Below are 20,629 nucleotides of genomic sequence, written 5' to 3'. Positions count from 1 at the left end.
TCATCCTCTCTGGGGCGGGGTGGGGGGGGGGTCACTTCTTGCTTTTGTCTGTCTCTCTGTCTCTTTTTGTCTCTCTGGTTAGTGCATATGCCCTATAGCAAACAAACAAACAAACAAACAAAAAACTCTCTCTCAAAAAAAACAATCTGAAAGCATTGAGGGGAGTCTCCCAAGAGTTTCTGAGACAGTCATAAAGTGGAAAGTCAATTTTTGACCAATGGGAAATTGAGTCATGGAGAAGAGATGGCCTCTGAGGAGTGGACACCTCTGTCTGGCAATGTCCCACCACGGGGCCATCTTTACTTCTTGTGGGCTACCTGCAAACCCCACAACTGGCTCGATGGTGCTTTAGAATTTTTTGTCCTTTTACTCTATGACTCGGGTCCGACAGTAAATGCAGTAGACTTGGTGCGTCTCTTGAAACTACTCAGCTCCACCTCAGAAGCAGTCATGATGAGTGGCTTTGTCCACCCTCCCCTAAATATAGATAGAGCTAAAATCTAAATTTCATCTAATCGTCACATCCTGAAATATCATTCTTTACATTTTTTAAACCTTTCTTAGAGCCTGTGGACCATATAAAACAGGCCACAGCTTGCTACTCGGGGCTGAGTGGTATTAAACAAGCACACACTCTTTGATAAAACAATCCCAGAACCTTCCAGAGCCGTGTGTAGGCGACTGTCACATGACAGCAGTTAGACCGGTGGTCTTCCAAAGCCAAGACAGTGGGTTACGTCCTCATTCTCACATTCCAAGTCCCAGCACGGTGACCAGTGTGAAGAAAACCCTTCATATAAATGTTTGCTGAATTAAGTGAGATGAATACAAGGCACTAAGCAGAGGACGTCACAGGGAGCGGACACCCCGATCTGTTGGCTGGGTGGGAGGTCGTCTCGCTCCCCTCTGGCTGGCACCCTGTTACACCTTCCTCTAGCCTTCTGCCTGGGGTCAAGGCTGCGGAGGTGCTATAGTGCAGGTGCGGCGTGGGCAGCGGGCGGGGTGCCACGCCCCAGGGGCCTTACCACCGTCTGGAAGCAGGAGTGCAGCTGCGTCAGGAACGGCGGCTTGTCCAGCAGGGCCAGCACCCGCTTCTCCACCATGGTGCACTCCACGTCGTCATCCTGAATCACCACGTCCTTCTTCAGGATTTTGATCGCATACAGTTCCTCGGTCCCCTTCCTGTCAGCGAGCATCACCTGAAGATAGACCAAGACCAGCCTCAGCCCTTCTGGGCACAGGCCTAGTCTGGGCGGTAGGAGAGTGGGGGACTGGGCCAGGTGATGGGCTAGCGACGGTGGATGCAAAATTGTACATGTGTGACTGGAAAATATTAATATGCTGTGTGTGCCGATTGTGAAATACTGCACAGCACCACTGAAACGGAAAATTAAATCGAAGGGCATCTTTCAATAATTATTTTATTATTATCATTATTGCTATTTTAGAGGTTTTTGCCTTAGGGTGCTTATGTTTACTGGAGAGAGACAGAGACAGTGAAAGGGAAAGTGAGAAATCACCCAGGGGGAATGGCCACACCACAATCCCTTCTCTTCCACTTTCCTCCTGGGATCATGCCTGGTGTGAGTTTCAAACCACTAGGCCTAGGACTTGAACCATGGTCAGCCATGTAGGAGTCCAGTAATGTAACCATTACACCATCTGCTGGCCTCATAATCATTATTTTTTTCAATTTGTCAGAGAGCACGTGTGCTTACCAGAGAGAGAGAGAAGGAAAGTGAGAATGTAAGCGGCCAGGTCCAGGACTCGAACCATGGTTGGCCATGTAGGAGTCCAGTACCTTAACCACCATGCCACCTCCTGGCCTCCTGTAAGACGTCTTAAATGAACAAGGTACCAAGAGATGTGAGGTCAAGTGGTTACAGTCATGTTAGGCTAATCATTAAACTCCTTGAGCAATGAAAGGAAACCAGGTTCCTAAGAATAGCTGACTACGTAAGATACAAATTCCCTCACAGGCAGTGAGATGTTACGAGGACCTCTTGGTTAGGAAATGCTGACTGGGAAGGAATCCTAGCCAATGTACGTCAGCCGACGGAACCTTGTGAAAGGCAGCTTTTGGAACCCTCACTTCTCTCCCCCTTTTTTTCCTTTACTAAAAAAATAACCCTCACGTGGCAGCCATTTGGGGCACTGCAATGGTTTCCTCGAGTCTCTGTTGCCCAGTGTCCATCCTCAGGCTTTGGCTTGAATAGACTTTTGCTTGCACAACACGTTTGGGTCACAGCCTTACGTAATGCTGACAGCACAAACCGAATCTGCCCAGCTTTTGTATAGCTTCTGACCTGTCGAGACTCAACTCACAGTGCTATTTTGGCTGCTGAAAGGAATGCTCCACATTTTCTACATCAGAACTAGTCTGAAATCATGCACGTTTTCCAGGAACATCCTTAGAGTAAAATGTGACTGACCTGTATAATCTCAAAATTCAGGAGGCAGGATCAAAAAATTAGTTCCTGAATTTATTATGAGAGTTGGGGGTTACAAAAGCCAAATGAAAATATATCGGCTGATTATAGAAGACCCCATTTAAATCTCTCTCTTAAAAATATTTCTTTAATGTATTACTATTTTTAATTTGCTAGAAGGCTCATTGCTCATCAGAGAGAGAAGGAACGTAAGAAAGCAAGCTGCCAGGTCTAGGACTCAAACCATAGTCAGCCATGTGGGAGTCTAGCACCTTAACCACCACGCCACCTGCTGGCCCCATTTTACTGTCTCTTAACAATTACATTTGCTTATTACTACACATCACCATTTAATTTTTAGTCATGAAAATGATTCACTCAACCAACATTCTGGACCACACAGCAGACCTGTTGTGGCACTTGAGATACACCTGTTTTTAGTGAGACAAAGCAAGGAACAGCGAAGGGGTGTGTACACAGGACAGGGAAACCCAAGGACAGTTTTGAAACCCTCAGGGAGAATAAAATCGTCCCAACATCCCCTGCAGAAGCCCCTCCACTTCACAGAGCAGCCTCTCCTTACCTTTCCAAAACTCCCCTTCCCCAGCACCATAAGGAAATTGAAGTCGGTGAGTTTCACTCGGTCCAGGTTGTTGGAAGGCTGTTTCCGGTCTTCTGAAGGGCTGATGACTTTGTTGCCAGCCGGGCCAAGCTTGGCTTTCTAAGCGACAAACAGGCATAAAAAGCAACCGGTCATTTTTTCAGAGAAAAAGTGGCAGAACGTTGATGTTGCAATTGAGCTTCTTACTCACTGGGACGTTGGAGGTGGGATGGGTGGGAAAAGGAATTTGAGGTGAGGACAGAATACCTGACCATATATCAGCGGTCATGCTCACCCAAGGGGGCAGAGTTTGCGAAGCAGCAAAAATTTGCCCATACCCAGCATGAGGCTATATAGTTACCCGGGATCATGTCATGGGACAGCCACGGGCAGGTGGATGCTAAGTTGATTTCTTGGGGAACGGAGTGCTCTGGGACTCTAATAAAAGAAAGAAACTGTGCTGCTGATTTTATTTGTAGATTTTCCAATTTAATCTGCATAAGGACCAATAGACGGCATAGTAGTTATATCACTGGACTCCCACGTCGTCAACTATGGGTTCAAATCCTCGATCTGGTGACTTGAAACTCACACCAGGTGTGTGTGCATGTGTGCCCAAAATTCCAAGAGGAGAATGAAGGAGAAGAAACTGCAGCATGGCCATTCTCCCTGGGGGGTGATTTCTTGCTTTCTGTCTCTCTGTCTCTCCAGCAAGCACAAGCTCTCTGTAGCAAAAATCTCTTTAAAAAAATAATAATCTGCATAAAGGAAACTTGTATCTATGCAGAAAAGATAAAGTATCCTTTGGGGAGGAACTGCTGAAATGGCAAACTGTGGGATGATTCATCGCGACTGTCTGTGCACAGTAAGAACATGGTTTTTTCCCTTTGTTTGTTTTAAAGTCCAGTTGAACTCCTGAAAAGAAATGGTGACTCACACAAGAGAATCAGGTTTCACGTGAAATACACAGTGTACCCTTTGAACCTGAAGGACACCTGGTCAGTGACCTGTGACCTACCAAAAGGAACTTCTGTAAACTATACTCAGCCTTGGATTAGGGTGGCCCGGGTATCTTCAAGTATCTGTCCCCACCCAGGGGGGCATTTCCTGTTTTTCCCATAGAACAGCCCTGAGCCTTATCTACCCTGCCACCTGCAGGCTATGCCGCAGGTCAGGCATGCTTGCTGATGATTGAGTTTTGAAAGCCCTGCAGGGAGCCAGGTCCTCATCCCTGTCTCAGGGAGCTGAAGTCCCAGCTCAAAGATGAACAAGAGGGCTCAGCAGAAAAGGAAGGCAATGGATCCCAAGGGAACGTTCTGACAGCGAGGAAAGGAGTCCCAGGAGAAGCAGGAGCAGCTGAGGGTGGGTGCAGGGCTGCCTACCAACAGCAACAGCCTCTGCATCTTGAACATCTGCCCGACAATGAGGACGCGGGCTGCAGACGCGACTGACAGGGCCCGAGTTCTGGGGGGTGGCTGCCCCACCACTGCCACAGCCCTCAGCCTAAGAGCACAGACTTGCCTTGGTTGTATTTGTAATGAGAGGCGCATCCTCCTCCCCAGTGCAGCAGACCCAAGTGTGGCTCTGGGGCAGCTTCTAGGCCTCCACTCCGCCAGCTCCTTCGTGGGTACCAAGAAGACGGCGACGGAGGTAAGGCAGGCACTCGGGGCTTTGCTGTGCCCCCAGCATTGGTAAGACTGTTCTTGACACTAGGGGAAAACACGGGCTATGTACCCCTTTTCCATAGCAACAGAGAAGAACTGTGAGAAAAGATCCAGACTCCCTCCTTGGGTGTTAGTCCTTCATCCCGCAGTCACTGAGAGCACCGCCTTGTGCCTGGTCCCCCTGGGATTCCTGAGCTGATGGAGCCCATCAGCTGTCCCAGATCCCTGACCTGAACACAGTCCTTGGCTCGGGTATGCCCAACACTGTGGTTGAATGAACAGGACAACGAAGGCTGAGTGTGCCCATCAGACGCAGAGATGCCACCCTGCTGGGTGACGTGTTTCTCTGTTGAAAATGACTCAGTTGAATAGGGATGGAATCTCACGGCTGGAGTATCTGCTCTGGGGAACCGAGCACACCCGGTCAGGCACATACGCAGACTCAGGGCAGAGGTGGCCCTGACAGTTTCACTTCAAGGCTGAGTACTGTGTTTGGCTGTGCTTCACCCCGGTCAGTGAGTGGTGGGACTCGTAAGAACATGGGGCCACTGGAGATGCTGACCGTCCATAAAGGAGAAAGAGAGCCTTCCAAGTACATGAACTGGCCTCACGACAGAGGAATTAAAAACGATGATTTTATTTATAAGGTTTTGCCATTGAGTGTGTGTGCTCGCTGGAGAGAGCGAGCGAGAGGGAGAGTGAGAAGTCACCCCAGGGAGAATGGTCATGACACAATCCCTTCTCTTGAGATTTTGGGCACGTGTGCACACACACCTGACATGATTTTTAAGCTGCCAGATCTGGGACAAGAACCAGCCATGTGGGATCCAGCACCTTAACCACTACTGCCACCTGCTGGGCCCGACAGAAGGAATTTTAAGACTTGTGAGAAAGAGCTCGGGCTCCCTCAACCAGGGGTCCCTCAATGGCAGGCCCAGTCCGAGGCTCCAGATGATTGTCCCAGGAGTGGCTCCAGGTTGAGAAACTTTCTGATCTACATCTAAATTGAAAGACTATCTAGGAAGTCCATGGTGGAGACGAAACTGCCAACTATGCTACTGTTTTCTGCCCTCCTTACTTAGAAACTTACCAACAAGGCACAAAGAGATTGGCTCTATTTTCTCAGGGACTTCACGATAACATCTGAACGAACTCACACGCAACCGACTCGTTGATCTGAGGTGCTGGGTCCGGCTGAAAGTCATTTTCACCTGGTGAAGGAGCTAGTCACAGTCCCAGCGCGGCTCCAGCCGGCCGCTGCCTCATCTGGCATTCCCAAGCAGGAGCAGGCACCGTTCCTTCCTCCTCCACTGCTCCAGCACCACAGACACGGATACGGCAGCCCCAAGCATGGCCTCCAGGCAGATATGGGGCTTCTAATGCATGAGGGGACCATTGCCTCCACACTGTGACAACGGCTTTGTGAGTTTGGTACGCTCACCCTAGTCTAGTTAGAGATACTTGGGGCCGGCAGGTGGTGGTGGTGGTGAAGGTGCCGGACTCACACATGGCCAAGCATGGTTCAAGTCTCAGACCTGGCAGCTTGCTTTCTTATTTCCCTTTCTCTCTCTCTGGTCAAATTTAAAAAAGGAGGAGGAGGAGGAGGAGGAGGAGGAGGAGGAGGAGATACGGTCCATGGTCCATGGTAAGGCTGAAAGGATGTGAAGACAGACACGTTGTTGCATCCCAGAGCTCTGGAGCTCAACTGCAGTATGGCCCTGGGTGCAGGTGTGAAGCCAGTCCAGAGGTTTGGGAGGAATGTCAACAAAGAACAGTCCAGTTCCCAGGAGTCTGGACAGAGAACAGCTGGCTCCCTGCCCAGGCAGATTCTTCTTAGCCCAGCTGAGTCGTCCATGGCTGGTAGAACAGTTGACTAGCTGGGAGGGAGACGGATGGGCCAGGCTGTGGGGTCCTGAGTAGTCAGGCTGGCCGCCCTAGCTGTATGCACGTCAGTGAGCAGGCTCCTGGGTGGCCTGGCCCAGAGGCTGAGAACAGGTTTACCCTGGATAAGGGTGGCCTGGGCGTCTTCCTGTATCTGTTCCCACCCAGGTGGCATTTCCCCATTTTTCCTATAGAACAGTCCTGAGCCGTCTCCACCCTGCCACCTGCAGGCCGTGCTGCAGAGGGACAGGCTCCACCTTGGCACAAAGGCGGTTCCCCACTGGGCCTCTCCGCCCTCTCCTTGGGCTTTCTCTCAGCGCTGTGACCACCTGACCACAAGTCCACAAGGGCAGAGGCTGTGTTGTTTTACCCTCGAAATCCAGCTCAAACATCCCTCTCCATCCTCCCGGTGCTTCTGCCCCAGCAGATGCTGTCGGCAGTCGCCCAGACCCGGGCTTTCAGCCCTGCACACCTGAGAACACCTGAGGCTGTCGAGGGTCTCCTCCAGTAACTCCGGCAGAGTAAGCCTGAGTGCCCGAGTGACTGCCCCCTTGACCGACTGTGGTCTTTTGCCCTCAGCCAGGGAGAATGATCCAGGCTGCCCTCAGCTCCCAGCAGGGCTGGGCCCTAGCTCCCACAGGGGTGACCATCTGGCGGCTCCCCACCAGTGTCTTCAGGTCTCTTCTGATGAACTTGTTCTCAAAATCTGGCTGCGTCGGCTTCTGGTAAACCCAACCACATGTGCCTGCTTCCTGGATTTACTCATCTGTCCTCACTAGACTGAGAGATCCTAGGAGGAAAGATGACGTCTCACTCTACCTTCGTATCCGTAGACCAGGTACTGCACCAGGAGCAAAATCAGAGCTCAGGGACCAGCAGTTGGCATAATGAATAGGTCACTGGACTCCCATATAGTCAATTGCGGTTCAAGTCCCGGACCCAGCGGCTTAAACTCACGCCAGGTGCATGTGCGTGCGTGTCCAAGATCCTGAGAGGAGAATGGAGGAGAAGGGATTGCGGAGTGGCCATCCTCCCTGGGGGGGATTTCTGGCCACTTTCTGTCTCTCTGTCTCTGTCTTTCTGGCAAGCATACGTGCTCTATAGCAAAAATGTCTCTCTCAAAACACACACACACACACACACAATAAGAACAAACATACAGAGCTCACCGAATAGCCCTCTGTACTTGCTGGCTCACGTACTCACTCGCTCGCTCTCTCACATGGGCGTTCATTAAGCACTACACTTGGCTGAATTCGCAGAGGCCAACTTGTAGCTGATACTAGTTGCCTGATGACAAACTTAAATGCAGAACGGCAGCAGTTGTCACAGGGTAGGCTGCTGGAGAGAGTCACCTCTGGGCTCTAAGCCTCTGGGTGTTTGTGTACTGGGTTGTTGGAAAAGTCAACACATTTTTGCACAGAAAAACACGTTATGACTTTTCTGATGACCCAGTGGAATCCGACCCAATAGAACTCTTCCTCAAGCCATCATCGGGTCCACTGGGGCAGTGACAAAGAAGGACTGGGAGGGCCTTCTTATCTTTCAGTGCCATGCTGGACAGGCTAGCCAGGCAGGCAAGCTGGAACTACACCCGGGAGAGTTTTTCTGCGGACTGGATAGTCCTCTGACGAGAAGTCCTGCTGCCCCAGGCCCAGCCGGGATCTCTGTGTGCAAAGCGACAGTGGGCCCAAGCTGTTTCTCTCCTTGAGCTTTTTAATGAGTTGTCTGGCAAATGGTCTCTCAGCAGGACTGGGAGACCTGCCCCTCCAGCTTGTGTATTGTTGACATAAGTCTGGCTGTCATAAACGTAATTCAGACTTCACCAGGAGTGCAAATAAAATCAGTATGTGTCTGGTGATAAAGCTGAAGCCGATAGCCTAACTGCAGGGTTTTCAGAAAACCCAAAGAGGCGTAAGAATAACCGTGCTGATATCCTTTACCATGGCAACAAAAACATGGCCTGCCAGGGCCAGATCCCCTGCTGAGGGACATGAGCAAGTGGGACTCCGGACCCTAGTCGCTGAAGAGCAGAATGGCGCCTGCGGGCCGGCAGCAGGAGGAGAGCATCCCCTGTGGCCGCCCTCAAGCAGGTGTCAGGCCATCGCTGCTCTCTCCGAGACCGGAGTTCCACCCACTCATTTCCAACACTGTGTAAAGCAAGGGAGGGAGGGTCCCAGTCAGTGGGATGGAGACCCAGGGCCTCCAGCACCGCCACACTCCCTGGAAGCCTTCCTCCACCCCTGCCCAGGAGGAGCTCCGGCTCAGCTCTGGTGATGCTGGCTGAGTTCTTCAGGGCAGAGAGCAGCAGCTGAGAGGCTGTGAAGCAGGGGTCTGCTTTAGCCAGACTGACTCCATCTTGTTCAGTCAGAATTGTTCTCACAGCCTGATACTCTGAGTTTTCTCAGGGAAACTCAATGAGACAAACGGCTGATCTGAAGCTTGAGACACTGAGGGATATTCTGCCCCAGCTAAAACCGCAACTCCTGACTGTAGGATAATTACTTGAGTGTAACCCTCCAGCTAAAATTAACCGGATCTATGCTTTTCTATAGAGAGCCACTAGCCCCGCAGTGTCCCTTCCCTATAAAAGCATCTGTAAGCTGCCTGACCGAAGGGATTTTTCCATGTCTCCCAGTGTGGCCACGCTGTAATCAACTCTCTTTTCCTCTCCCATCAACAACTTTGTCTCTCTGAGTTCTGTTGAGTGGCAAAAGGTTAGACCGACTTGGGTTGCTGGACCAGGGCACAGGGCCCTCCCCATCTTGCTATAACCAGGCTCTGCACCCTGACATGGCTGCATGGCTGGGCACACCTTCCTAGGCCACTTAGCCTCTGGCCCTGCAGCTCTAAGTCTGGGTGTTTGTGTACTGGGTTGTTGGAAAAGTCAACACATTTTTGCACAGAAAAACACGTTATGACTTTTCTGATGACCCAGTGGAATCCGACCCAATAGAACTCTTCCTCAAGCCATCATCGGGTCCACTGGGGCAGTGACAAAGAAGGACTGGGAGGGCCTTCTTGACCTAGGGAGGACGGTCACATGAGGATCTTTCAGAGCCATGCTGGACAGGCTAGCCAGGCAGGCAAGCTGGAACTACACCCGGGAGAGTTTTTCTGCGGACTGGATAGTCCTCTGACGAGAAGTCCTGCTGCCCCAGGCCCAGCCGGGATCTCTGTGTGCAAAGCGACAGTGGGCCCAAGCTGTTTCTCTCCTTGAGCTTTTTAATGAGTTGTCTGGCAAATGGTCTCTCAGCAGGACTGGGAGACCTGCCCCTCCAGCTTGTGTATTGTTGACATAAGTCTGGCTGTCATAAACGTAATTCAGACTTCACCAGGAGTGCAAATAAAATCAGTATGTGTCTGGTGATAAAGCTGAAGCCGATAGCCTAACTGCAGGGTTTTCAGAAAACCCAAAGAGGCGTAAGAATAACCGTGCTGATATCCTTTACCATGGCAACAAAAACATGGCCTGCCAGGGCCAGATCCCCTGCTGAGGGACATGAGCAAGTGGGACTCCGGACCCTAGTCGCTGAAGAGCAGAATGGCGCCTGCGGGCCGGCAGCAGGAGGAGAGCATCCCCTGTGGCCGCCCTCAAGCAGGTGTCAGGCCATCGCTGCTCTCTCCGAGACCGGAGTTCCACCCACTCATTTCCAACACTGTGTAAAGCAAGGGAGGGAGGGTCCCAGTCAGTGGGATGGAGACCCAGGGCCTCCAGCACCGCCACACTCCCTGGAAGCCTTCCTCCACCCCTGCCCAGGAGGAGCTCCGGCTCAGCTCTGGTGATGCTGGCTGAGTTCTTCAGGGCAGAGAGCAGCAGCTGAGAGGCTGTGAAGCAGGGGTCTGCTTTAGCCAGACTGACTCCATCTTGTTCAGTCAGAATTGTTCTCACAGCCTGATACTCTGAGTTTTCTCAGGGAAACTCAATGAGACAAACGGCTGATCTGAAGCTTGAGACACTGAGGGATATTCTGCCCCAGCTAAAACCGCAACTCCTGACTGTAGGATAATTACTTGAGTGTAACCCTCCAGCTAAAATTAACCGGATCTATGCTTTTCTATAGAGAGCCACTAGCCCCGCAGTGTCCCTTCCCTATAAAAGCATCTGTAAGCTGCCTGACCGAAGGGATTTTTCCATGTCTCCCAGTGTGGCCACGCTGTAATCAACTCTCTTTTCCTCTCCCATCAACAACTTTGTCTCTCTGAGTTCTGTTGAGTGGCAAAAGGTTAGACCGACTTGGGTTGCTGGACCAGGGCACAGGGCCCTCCCCATCTTGCTATAACCAGGCTCTGCACCCTGACATGGCTGCATGGCTGGGCACACCTTCCTAGGCCACTTAGCCTCTGGCCCTGCAGCTCTAAGATGGGATGGTTCTACCTTCATTCTTAACACTGGGCTCTTAGGAGGTTAGGTCTGCTCCTGGAACCCAGTGGGATCAATGCTGGGAGTCTCTTTTTTTTTCTCCCCTATTTTCCCAGGAGGGTTTAGTGAAGTCCTACTCATTTATTCTACCAGTAACTATGTCTGACATGCCTTGCACACGGTCCCAGGTGCGAGGGAAACCAAGATCTCCAGAAGCAGCCTCTCTGAGGAGCCTGCAGGCCACAGGTGCTGTGGCTGCCCCACTGCTGCCAGAAGTGTGGTCCTCAGGCCAGCAGTACCAGCGCCCTCTGGAGGCTTGTCAGGCAATGCAGACTCTGAAGCCTCCTCCAGGCCTCCTGACTTAAAACACACATTTTAAACAAGACCCTCAGGTGGTCCCTGTTCACATCCAAGGATTCCTCTCAGACTAGATGGTCCCAGAAGCCCTTGCCACGTTCAGCAATCTTCAATCATCAAATCAAAGCCCTGAACTTGGAGTCCAAAGAGCTTGATCAGATTCTGGCCTTACCTATATTCGCCGAGTGGCTCTGGGTAAATGACATGGCCTATCTGAGCCTCAGGGGCCTTATCTGTAATACAGTGGTAAGAAGACTATATCCCGGGGCCGTGCTAAGGGTGAAATAAGGCCTGCTTTGCAAAAGCGCCCCACATATCAGGTCATACCAGTCTTCACTGTGGTCTCTGCTTTGCCCCAGAAGGAAGAAGTCGATGGTTTTCCTTCATGTTTCTGGGCCACACCTGCTTTGGAAGCATGGACGGAAGGCTTCTAACATCCAGTGAGCAACTGTAGGCTGCCTGGTGCATGGCTCTGCAGGTTGACTCAGAAAACAGTGACCCACAGACATGTGAGGCTAGACGGGCTTTGCAGGCACTGGTGACCCAGGTACTTGCCCTGGACTCCCACGTCTTCCTAGGGGATGGGCCTGGGATGAGTAGGCAAGGAGACAGGTCCCTGCTGCAGCTGCTCCCCGTGATTCCCAGAGCACTTTCTGGAACAGGCACATGTGCTGCTGCCCGAGGGCCTCTGCACATGCTGCTGCTGAGCCAGACAAGCACAGGACCTCTTCCTTCAGCTCCTGCTCCAGCAGAGCTTGAACCCTGCAGCTCCCCCACTCGCTCGTCAACACCGACCAGCTTGCCCTGTCCTGTGGTTCGTGTTCCCGCACACTCCTCTCACTGCCTACACCACGTTTTCCACTTGTTACCATTCTCTCTCCACTGGGACACGCACAAGGACCACTTGTTTTGCTCACCAAAATATTTCCAGCATCTGGGGCACGGCAGCCTTCAAGTACTTTCAGAATTGACAAAATGAGGGGCCAGCATATGGCGTGGTGGTTAAGGGTGGTAGAATCCCACATGGCTGACCACAGTTTGAGTCCCAGACCTGGCGACTTGCTTTCTCACTTTACCTCTCTCTCTGTCTCTGGTTAAATTAAAACAAATAAATAAAGTTAAATAAAATAATTTTTTAAAAAAGAATTAAGAAAATGAATTTGGGGGGATTATCATAGTACCCCGAAAAAAAAAAAGCCCTGGTGAGACCCCTTAGCCCTCCTACTACATGACAACTCAGTGAGCAGTCACCATCTACAGAAAGTAGGTTCTCAACAGACACTAAATCCTCCTGAACTTTGATCTTGAATTTCCCAGACTCCCAAACTCTGAGAAATAGATTTATGCCATTTGTAAGCCAATTGATTTATTGTGTTTTGTTACAGGAGGGAAGATCATTTGTACTGAGAGTCTAACATCCATTCTGGGGCGAGTCCATCCTCCCAGTCACCCCACTTACTCCTGACTGCATTTTTCGGTTACACAATTTGAGCTGCAACTGCAACCCTGAAGGCCGTGGCCAGGTGAATCCAACCACACAGCTGTGGCAACACCTGCCCACCAGAGTGTTCTAGAGTTGGAAATAACCCACTGGCAGCAAATTGCATGTGTGTCTCATTCCTTCTCCTGCTAACAACTGCAGGGGGGCGCCGCAGAGCCACAGACTCAGCCACAGAAGTGTCCTGGGGGCCTGATCTGCCCATGATGCAGATGAAGACGCTGAGATCTACAGAGCTAAAACCATCACCTCCATCCCAAGCTGGAAAGGAAGACAGGAAGCCACTTTCTTCTATGTGGTCCTTGAAGCAGGACCCTGGTCATCCTGCTGGGGGATCCCCATCTGGGATTTAAACCTTTACTCACAGCAGGGGGGTGACAGAGCTTTTAGAATTTGAAAGAGGTGGAGACATGAGCTAATCAAGGCTCCAAGCTCCATTTGTGGAGACTTTTATGTGTCTAAATCAATTTTCCTTCCTGGTTCTGAACCCAGAATGCTGGCCTTTGAATCCCTCTGTATCAAGGGTCAGCAAACTTTTTCTGTAAAAGTTCAGGGAGCAGATATTTTTGGCTTTGCAGGCAAATACCATCTCCGTTTAACTATGCAACTTTTCCTTTAAGTGCAAAAGCTACATAAATGAAAGTGTAATGGACCAGGAACGTTCTGATAAAACTTTACTCACAAAAGAGGCAGCGGCTGGGATGTGGCCCGCGGGCTGTGGTGGCTCACCCTTGCCCTACATCACGCAGGTTCTCCAATCATCCCGTCCTTTGCAGTGAGATTCAAAGAAAACGTCTTTCTCTCCCCACTAACCCGTCAGAAGAGCAACAATTAAGAGCCTCACATGCACTTAGATTCAACTACCATTCGGTCTCCTCCATCAGGCTTGAGGTGCTGATGAGTACAGGAAAAAGAGACTGTGCAGTGAATAAAGTTATTTGTGCAGCGAAGCAAGAATGCAAAGGAAACACGCTAAGTCTTCTTAATGAGGACTATTTTTATGGACACATCCACTTAGGCTGTTGCCACTGTGAAAACAAATTCCCAGAAAGCCAGCGGGCCTCCGTTGTCATGGCAACTGAGCCACCCGGCCAAGGAGAAATATGGACTTGCCAATGAATTAGCTGTGCACAATGCAAAGTGCCTGGCTCTTTCTGTACCAAGTAAACATGCCCCTCTGGGATCCTGGTGTGTTATTTCCTTTACAGTCAACTTACTGTGTCCCCCATTTCCTGGAGTGACCCACTGATTAGGGATTATTTGTCAGGCTGGCTAGTCTGAGAGGAGTACATTTGTGTCACCTGTAAACATGTCCTGCGAAGGCTATTGCCCTTCTACCCCGTCCTCCTCAACTGCTGAGTCCAGATTTCCCTGAGCACCCCCAAGCTCCCAAAGACTCTTCTTCTGGGGAGCCCCCCCAAACTTACCCTATTTAAAAGTTTTTTTACCTGCAAAAATAGGGTCGTTGTCTTACCAGGAAACCAGGAAGCCGACAGCACACCCTCGTCTGATGCACACCTTAGAGGGTGGCCTCCTGGGAGCAGATGTGGCCAGGGCATACCACTGCTAGCGTACTTTGGCACTTACTAATTTTTTGAAACCTGTTCTTTTTCCTGCTAGGAATGTTCCGCTTTGGGGTTAACAATCACACCGCTTTATGAGTCACTGTGGCAGGGTCAGGAGTCACATGAACTCACAGATGCTATCAAAGTAAGTGGGTTCCTAGACTGTCAGCAATATTGCTTAGAAATGGGACTGCTCTGCTGCTACGAACAGGAAATGAGCTCAGCCATTGCCGGCCGGAACCCAGACCTAGTGGATTCTTTGCCCTCTGGCCTTTGCAGCTCCCTGATGATCCCTAACACCAAGGGGACAGGGAGCACGACGCAGTGATCTCATCTTCATGGGAAAAGTAAAGCGAACCAAAGTTCCTTGCTATTTGCCGTGTGCAGGGCTCAAGGGCTCTCCCATCTGCAAATCTTGACTGCCCTCTTGTGGTATTTACTTGCATCTTGACTGAGATCTTCCAGCAGAAATATCCCCCAGGTTCACTAGTCTGGCCTTTAGAGTACCAATAAATGCTACAAGATAGCACAAAATTGCATCCTTCCAACCACGCCCTTATAAAAGACCCGAACCACTGATGTGGCCCAGGACTTGGCAAAATACCAGTGGAATGACAGAGCACCTCCTGATGTGGGAGAGGTCACCAGGTGCTTTATTTCTAGAGAACAACAAAAGTCTAGTTCTCCCAGTATCTTCTCTTTCTAAGCCTTTGACAGGACCCAGACTGTGCAAGTCTTAGATCCAAGAAGGGGCGAGGGCACAGGGAAAGGGGGTTCAGGAGAGCCGGTGTTTATCGTGAAGGCAGAGACAAAGAACACTCTAGAAAACAGGGAAAAGTGATGACAGTCACCTGGAGCGGGAAGTCAATGAAAAGGCCACCATTAGAGAAATGTAATTGGAGCTCTAGGGGCACGGAATGGCAGTTCCTGAAGTCAGCAATGACAAAAATGAACATACAAAACACCGGAACCATAACTGGCAGTAAAGCCCAGCTCCCCTGGAAGGAAGGTTCCAGACGTGGGCCCCACCCACACCCCTCACCCTCGGCTATGCAGCTGCTGCTGCCCGGCGGCTGAGCAGGACAGTTGGGCTCCTGGCAAGACAGGCTCTACCTGCACCCTCACCGAGGTGAAAACAAAGAATGGTCCCCCAGTGTTGCGCACACAGCACATTACTCAATCTAGGGCTCGTATGGAAGGTCTGTAATTGACAGGCGCAAGCACTTAGACAGCGGGGCTGACGACATTAAGTTTAGCACAAAATGTCCACAATCGATTTCACTGTCTTAGCTGAGCATTGTTAAACACCAGGTTTTAAAAACGAGGGATCTAGGGACCAGCAGAGGGCGTAACGGTTATGTCGCTGGAATCCCCTGTAGTTGACCACGGTTTGAGTTCCAAACCTGGGTGCTTAAAATTCACACCAGGTGCGGGTGCATGCATGCCTGAGATCCCAAGAGGAGAATGGAGAAGAAGGGATTGTTGCATGGCCATCCCCCTGGGGAATGATTTTTCACTTTCTGTCTTAAAAAAAAAAAAAGATCTAGGGACCAGCAGTTGATGTAATGGCTATGTCGCTGGACTACCATGTAGTTGACTGCGGTTCGAGTCCTGGACCCGGTGGCTTAAACTCAGTCCGGTCGTGTGTGCCTGCCCAAGATCCTGAGAGGAGAATGGAGGAGAAGGGATTGCAGTGTGGTCATCCCTGATGTGTGATTTCTTGCTCTCTGCCTTTCTGTCTCTCTGTCTTTCTGGTGAGCGCACACACCCTATAGCAAAAACCTCCCCCCCCCAAAAAAACCCCCTAAAATTAATGAACTTTTTAAAAGACAAACAAACAAAAATACCACACAAAACGAGGGACCTATTTATGCTCCAATGGGACACTTGCTGGTGGTGGCTGTACTATCCTGTCTAGGTCCCCGTGGCAGTTGGTTCATGGGGAAGTGTGTGGTGGTCAGATCAGGGAAGAGCAGGGGTTTGGAGGCCACCAGATGCGGACTGCAGTATCAGTTAGGGTATGGTTAGCTTCTCCCAGGCCTCTGTTTCCCTGTCTGTACAGTGGACTAAACTTCTTCCCTCGCCCTCGGGCCAGCCTCACCACCCACTTCCCCACCCCTCCGTGGGTGTGATCAGAGTGCACAGTCTGGCAGGTAGGGCCAGTAGTCTTCTCAGTAGCCTTGCACAGCCACTGACTGCCACCAGGTGGCAGCTTGGGTGGCGCGATCCCTCTTCAAGGAGGGTGCAGACCTAGGCCATGAAGCCAGGAGCGAGCGAGACCTCTGGCCTCAGGGGGGGACAGAGGGGACTCAGACTTGGCAGAGCAGGCCACAGGGGTTTGCTTCGCAACTGGAGGCCTTCTGGGGCGATCACCGATCACCGGGGATGGTGGCTGAGAACAAGAAGGGTGAGGACTGCTTCCTGCCTGTCTCCACTGGTGGGCACCGCCCAGGGGCAGAGGGAACCGCGGTGGTCAGGGTGCTTCCCCTCCGCAGCGGTACAGATGTCCTAGCACTCTGGGCCTTGTGGGGGCCAAGGCAGATGCACACACTGGGGCTCCCCCACGGAGGCAGGGGAGGGCAAGGGGCTGACATGCAGGTAGCCTCCACCTGGGGGAGGAGGTGAGGACAAGCACTTCACCAGGACACGAGGCACTTCTGGGGGCCCACCCGTGCTGGTGGGCCTTGGCAGTGGACAGAGGGCTCGTGCCGGCAGGCCAGGAGAGAGCCGTAAAATTGAAATTGTTGCTATTTTTTGTGACCCCTTGGGTACCCACAGGCTCCTGGGGGACTGGGGAAATGGGTTTACAAGAGGAATACCCCCAATGAGAAAGGAAACCAAGGACAGTCCCCACCCCACCCCTGCCATCAGTTCTGTGCAGGTAGGGTACCCACCCGGCCGTTGGAGAGGCTCTTTGCATGTTTCTTTCTAACCTGTCAACAGATAAGCGGTCCCTGGGGGCCAGCCCTGCACGGACTCTGACAGGCCCATTTTCAGAAAGCTACCAGGTGAAGAAGAGCTCAGGACCAAGTGAGCGTTGCCCGGGCCCTGCCCCGGCTGCCGGCCGCGAACCTCCTACTCACAGGGCCCTTTTCTTCCTTGGGTACTAATCGGAGTTTCCTGTCCTCAGACCCACAACCAAAGGCACAGGGAACATCCAAGCCGTGTGCCCACACAAGGCATGCGAACCGAGGCTCTGGCTTTGTTGACACCTCCTGACCCTCTGTTTTATTTTATTTTAATTTTATTTTATTTGTCATAGGGTGCCTGTGCATGCCAGAGAGAGAGAAAGTGAGAAATCACCCCCCTCATGGGGGGATGGCCGTGCTGCAACCCCTTCTCTTCCGTTCTCCTCCTGGGATTTTGGGCACGTCGCACACACCCCTGGCATGATTTTCAAGCTAGCAGGTCCAGGACTTAAACTGTGGTTGGCCACATGGGAGTCCACTGCCTTAACCACTACGCCGTGTGTTGGCCCCTGCTCTTTTTGTTTTTACGTTACCCCAGGATACTTGCAAGAGATAGAGAGAAAGAGAAGGAGAAAGCACCCTCCAATGGGGCATGGTATCACACAATCCCTTCTCCTCTATCCCTCATCCTGCCACTCAGCCATACTGAGTTTTACTCTCACTCTGGGCTTTTCTATAGTCTCTGAAGCACAGCAGTGACATTCAGGTATCGCTTCTCCCTGGAATGACAGGGCTGTGCTTTTTTTTTTTTTTTTTAAATGAAACCTAAAATTAAAAACAAACAAACAAATTTCTTTAAAAAAAAAAAACCTGGAAAGAAGCTTCCAACATAATAAAAAGGACAAAAGACAAACTGCTGCACCATGTCATGCTATGCAGGCAAAGAGGATTGGGGCACAGCTGGGATCGAGTTCATAGTTGAGAACCTGTGTGAGTTCATTTCATCAGAGTAGAGGTGCCCTCCGAAATACCAGGGTCTAAGAGGGTAGATGCTTTACGTGTTTTTAAACAGGAGCTGTCTCCACCTTCTGGAACATTCGAGAGAAGCCCACGTACTCTGAGGACGATTTTCCTGGGGGAAGAGACCACCCAGTAGCTCGGGGCATGCTAAGGTGTCCACCTCCTGCAGACGGTTCTCCAGCATGGAAGCAACATAACATGAGGCAGGATTTGAACACACAAACCACAGGAGGGCAGCAGCAACAGCAGTCTTAGAGGCAAGGTTTTCACACACAGAAGTTACCACATTCTGCAAGACTTGGGAACCCTCCAGGAATGTTTTTTTCTTTCCCGTTTCCAGTATCTCTGGGTTACTAATCTCTGGCATTCCCTTCACGGGACATATCTATAGTGTCCAATGCAAATTACAGAGATTAGAAACTCTAAAATCATTATTTATTAGATGGAGTCTTTAGGATAGCGTTTTTAGAAGAGAGTATTATATGTTGATTCTAGCTTGGGGTGGGGAAGTAGGGTTTTCTCTCTTGCAAATTCTTTACCCACGTATTGGAATGCTTAAAATTTCTGGCTTAATATAAATACATTGAAAACCTAGGGCTGATTTTACTGAATAAGGCAATACTTTGAGCATGCAGGTGGGACAGGGTTCTACCCAGCTCTCCAGAAGAAAGTGGTGCTGTCAGAAATGACGCTCGTAGACCACATCTTATGATCATCTGCATGCAAGTTGCAAAATTCAGTCGGCTGGTGTGAGTGCAGAATGGTGGATTAGGTTACAGCAACTGAGTGAGTTGGGAAAACATTTTTAAAAAATGAGAAAAAAATGAAATACAGTGAGAAGTATGAAGCCAGGCATTAAGAACATGAGGACAGCATGGTGGTGTCAGCCCGGCTCTATTACTCTGCCTCCGTGATGTGAGCACGCCCATGTAGTGTAAGCACACGACCGTGACGGCATGCCTGTGGACATGTACGCCTCGAAACTGGAAATGAGCCTTAACTCACACGTGATCACAAGAGATCTATTAACAGAGAAAAATGAGTTGTCAGCTTAAAGATGCACTCTTTCTGTTCATTTGATGCTTTCAAAATAGAGTCGAACTTATTTTTAATCATTGATAGGAAATTTCAATATTTCCTAGGTCAATTTTTGAGCTAACCTAACCTGAAAAGGGAGGAGGCTGGCAAATGCTCTGAGTAATGAATACCTGAGCCTCTTTTTCTCACTGGAGGGCCATGGACGGTAGAGGAGCACACCGACTAAGACACAGGGACACGAGGTCCGAGCTACCAGAACACACAGTGCATCCTTAAGGGTGGTGAACATGGCTGGAGACTGGGGTGTGGGAGCCACAAAACACCCGGGGAGGGTTTTTGTGGAAGGAAAGGTGGAAGAGGAGAGTGTGGAGGAAGAACTGCCTTGAAGAAGCGGATATGACATCCCTGTAAAAGGAGAAGGGGAAAAACTGCCAGGTTAGTAGGGGACATGTCACATCCAGAACAACAGTCAGCACCGCGAGAAAAACAGATTGCCAACGGCATGCCGCAGGTCCCGCTTACAGCGCAGATGAGCACGGAAGACGAGCAGCTACCTGAGACACAGTACAGGGGACCGCACAGGTGAGGTGAGCTTTCAGACGAGCACCACTTGGGCTCACCTGCTGAGGTCCGGTCCGGCCCTAGGAGGGGCAGAACTAACTCCTTGCCTGACTGGTGAAAGTCCTAGAATGCCAGGGCCCTTCTCCCTTCTCCCTTCTCGTGGCATTTACGAGACTAGACGTGGTCTCGCATAAGATGGCTCCATTACCTTCCTTGCTGGGCTTTGCTCTGGGCCAATGCATGTGACAGGGTAATGGGGTGTCTGGCTAATGCTCGGTCACTGGAGGAAGTCCATAGCGAGGTACTCCGCCACGTCACACACAGATTGCCATCCTTCGCTAAGGTGGACTAAAACCAAGCCCACTGACCACGCAAACTATCTGGACCACCTCTTGGCTGATGATTCAGGAGTTCTGTATCTTGGAAGTACCCAGGGTTACTGGCGGGTGTAAACTGGGGGAGACGCGGGCTCGCCACATTCTGGTGGACTGAAGGCCAGCTCACCAGGTTTTGCTCTTCAGGAAATGTGCATTTTCACCTTTTGACATCTGTCTAAAAAACCCATCGTGACTGGATAACTTTACATTCTCAGATACTGATGTGAGAAAAAGTGAGACCATTTTAACAAAGAATTCTAAGCAAGGAGTCACAGGAGGAATCCCACGAGTTCCTACAGAGGGTGAGACAGCTTCTGGGAGAGGGTCCGAAAGAGGGGCTGCTTCTCTGAACGCAGTCCCACAGCC

The 20,629-nt window shown here is 50.8% G+C and overlaps 1 protein-coding gene across 1 annotated transcript in view; it reads right to left on the bottom strand.

Moving 5' to 3' along the window:
* Nucleotides 1-20,629, bottom strand: part of PRKCA (protein kinase C alpha) — a 466,835-nt gene that overhangs the window by 57,822 nt on the left and 388,384 nt on the right. Inside the window, exons 9-10 of the mRNA XM_006146762.2 lie at nucleotides 3,013-3,150; nucleotides 1,026-1,199 (exon numbers count right to left, since the gene is read on the bottom strand). Of these exons, the coding sequence (XP_006146824.1) occupies nucleotides 1,026-1,199; nucleotides 3,013-3,150 (312 nt within the window). The remainder of the gene's footprint in view (nucleotides 1-1,025; nucleotides 1,200-3,012; nucleotides 3,151-20,629) is intronic.

The sequence above is a fragment of the Tupaia chinensis genome, unplaced genomic scaffold (assembly GCF_000334495.1).
Source record: "Tupaia chinensis unplaced genomic scaffold, TupChi_1.0 Scaffold000187_1, whole genome shotgun sequence".
In the NCBI taxonomy this organism is placed as follows: Eukaryota; Metazoa; Chordata; class Mammalia; order Scandentia; family Tupaiidae; genus Tupaia; species Tupaia belangeri.
This window is presented reverse-complemented; position numbering and strand designations above follow the sequence as displayed.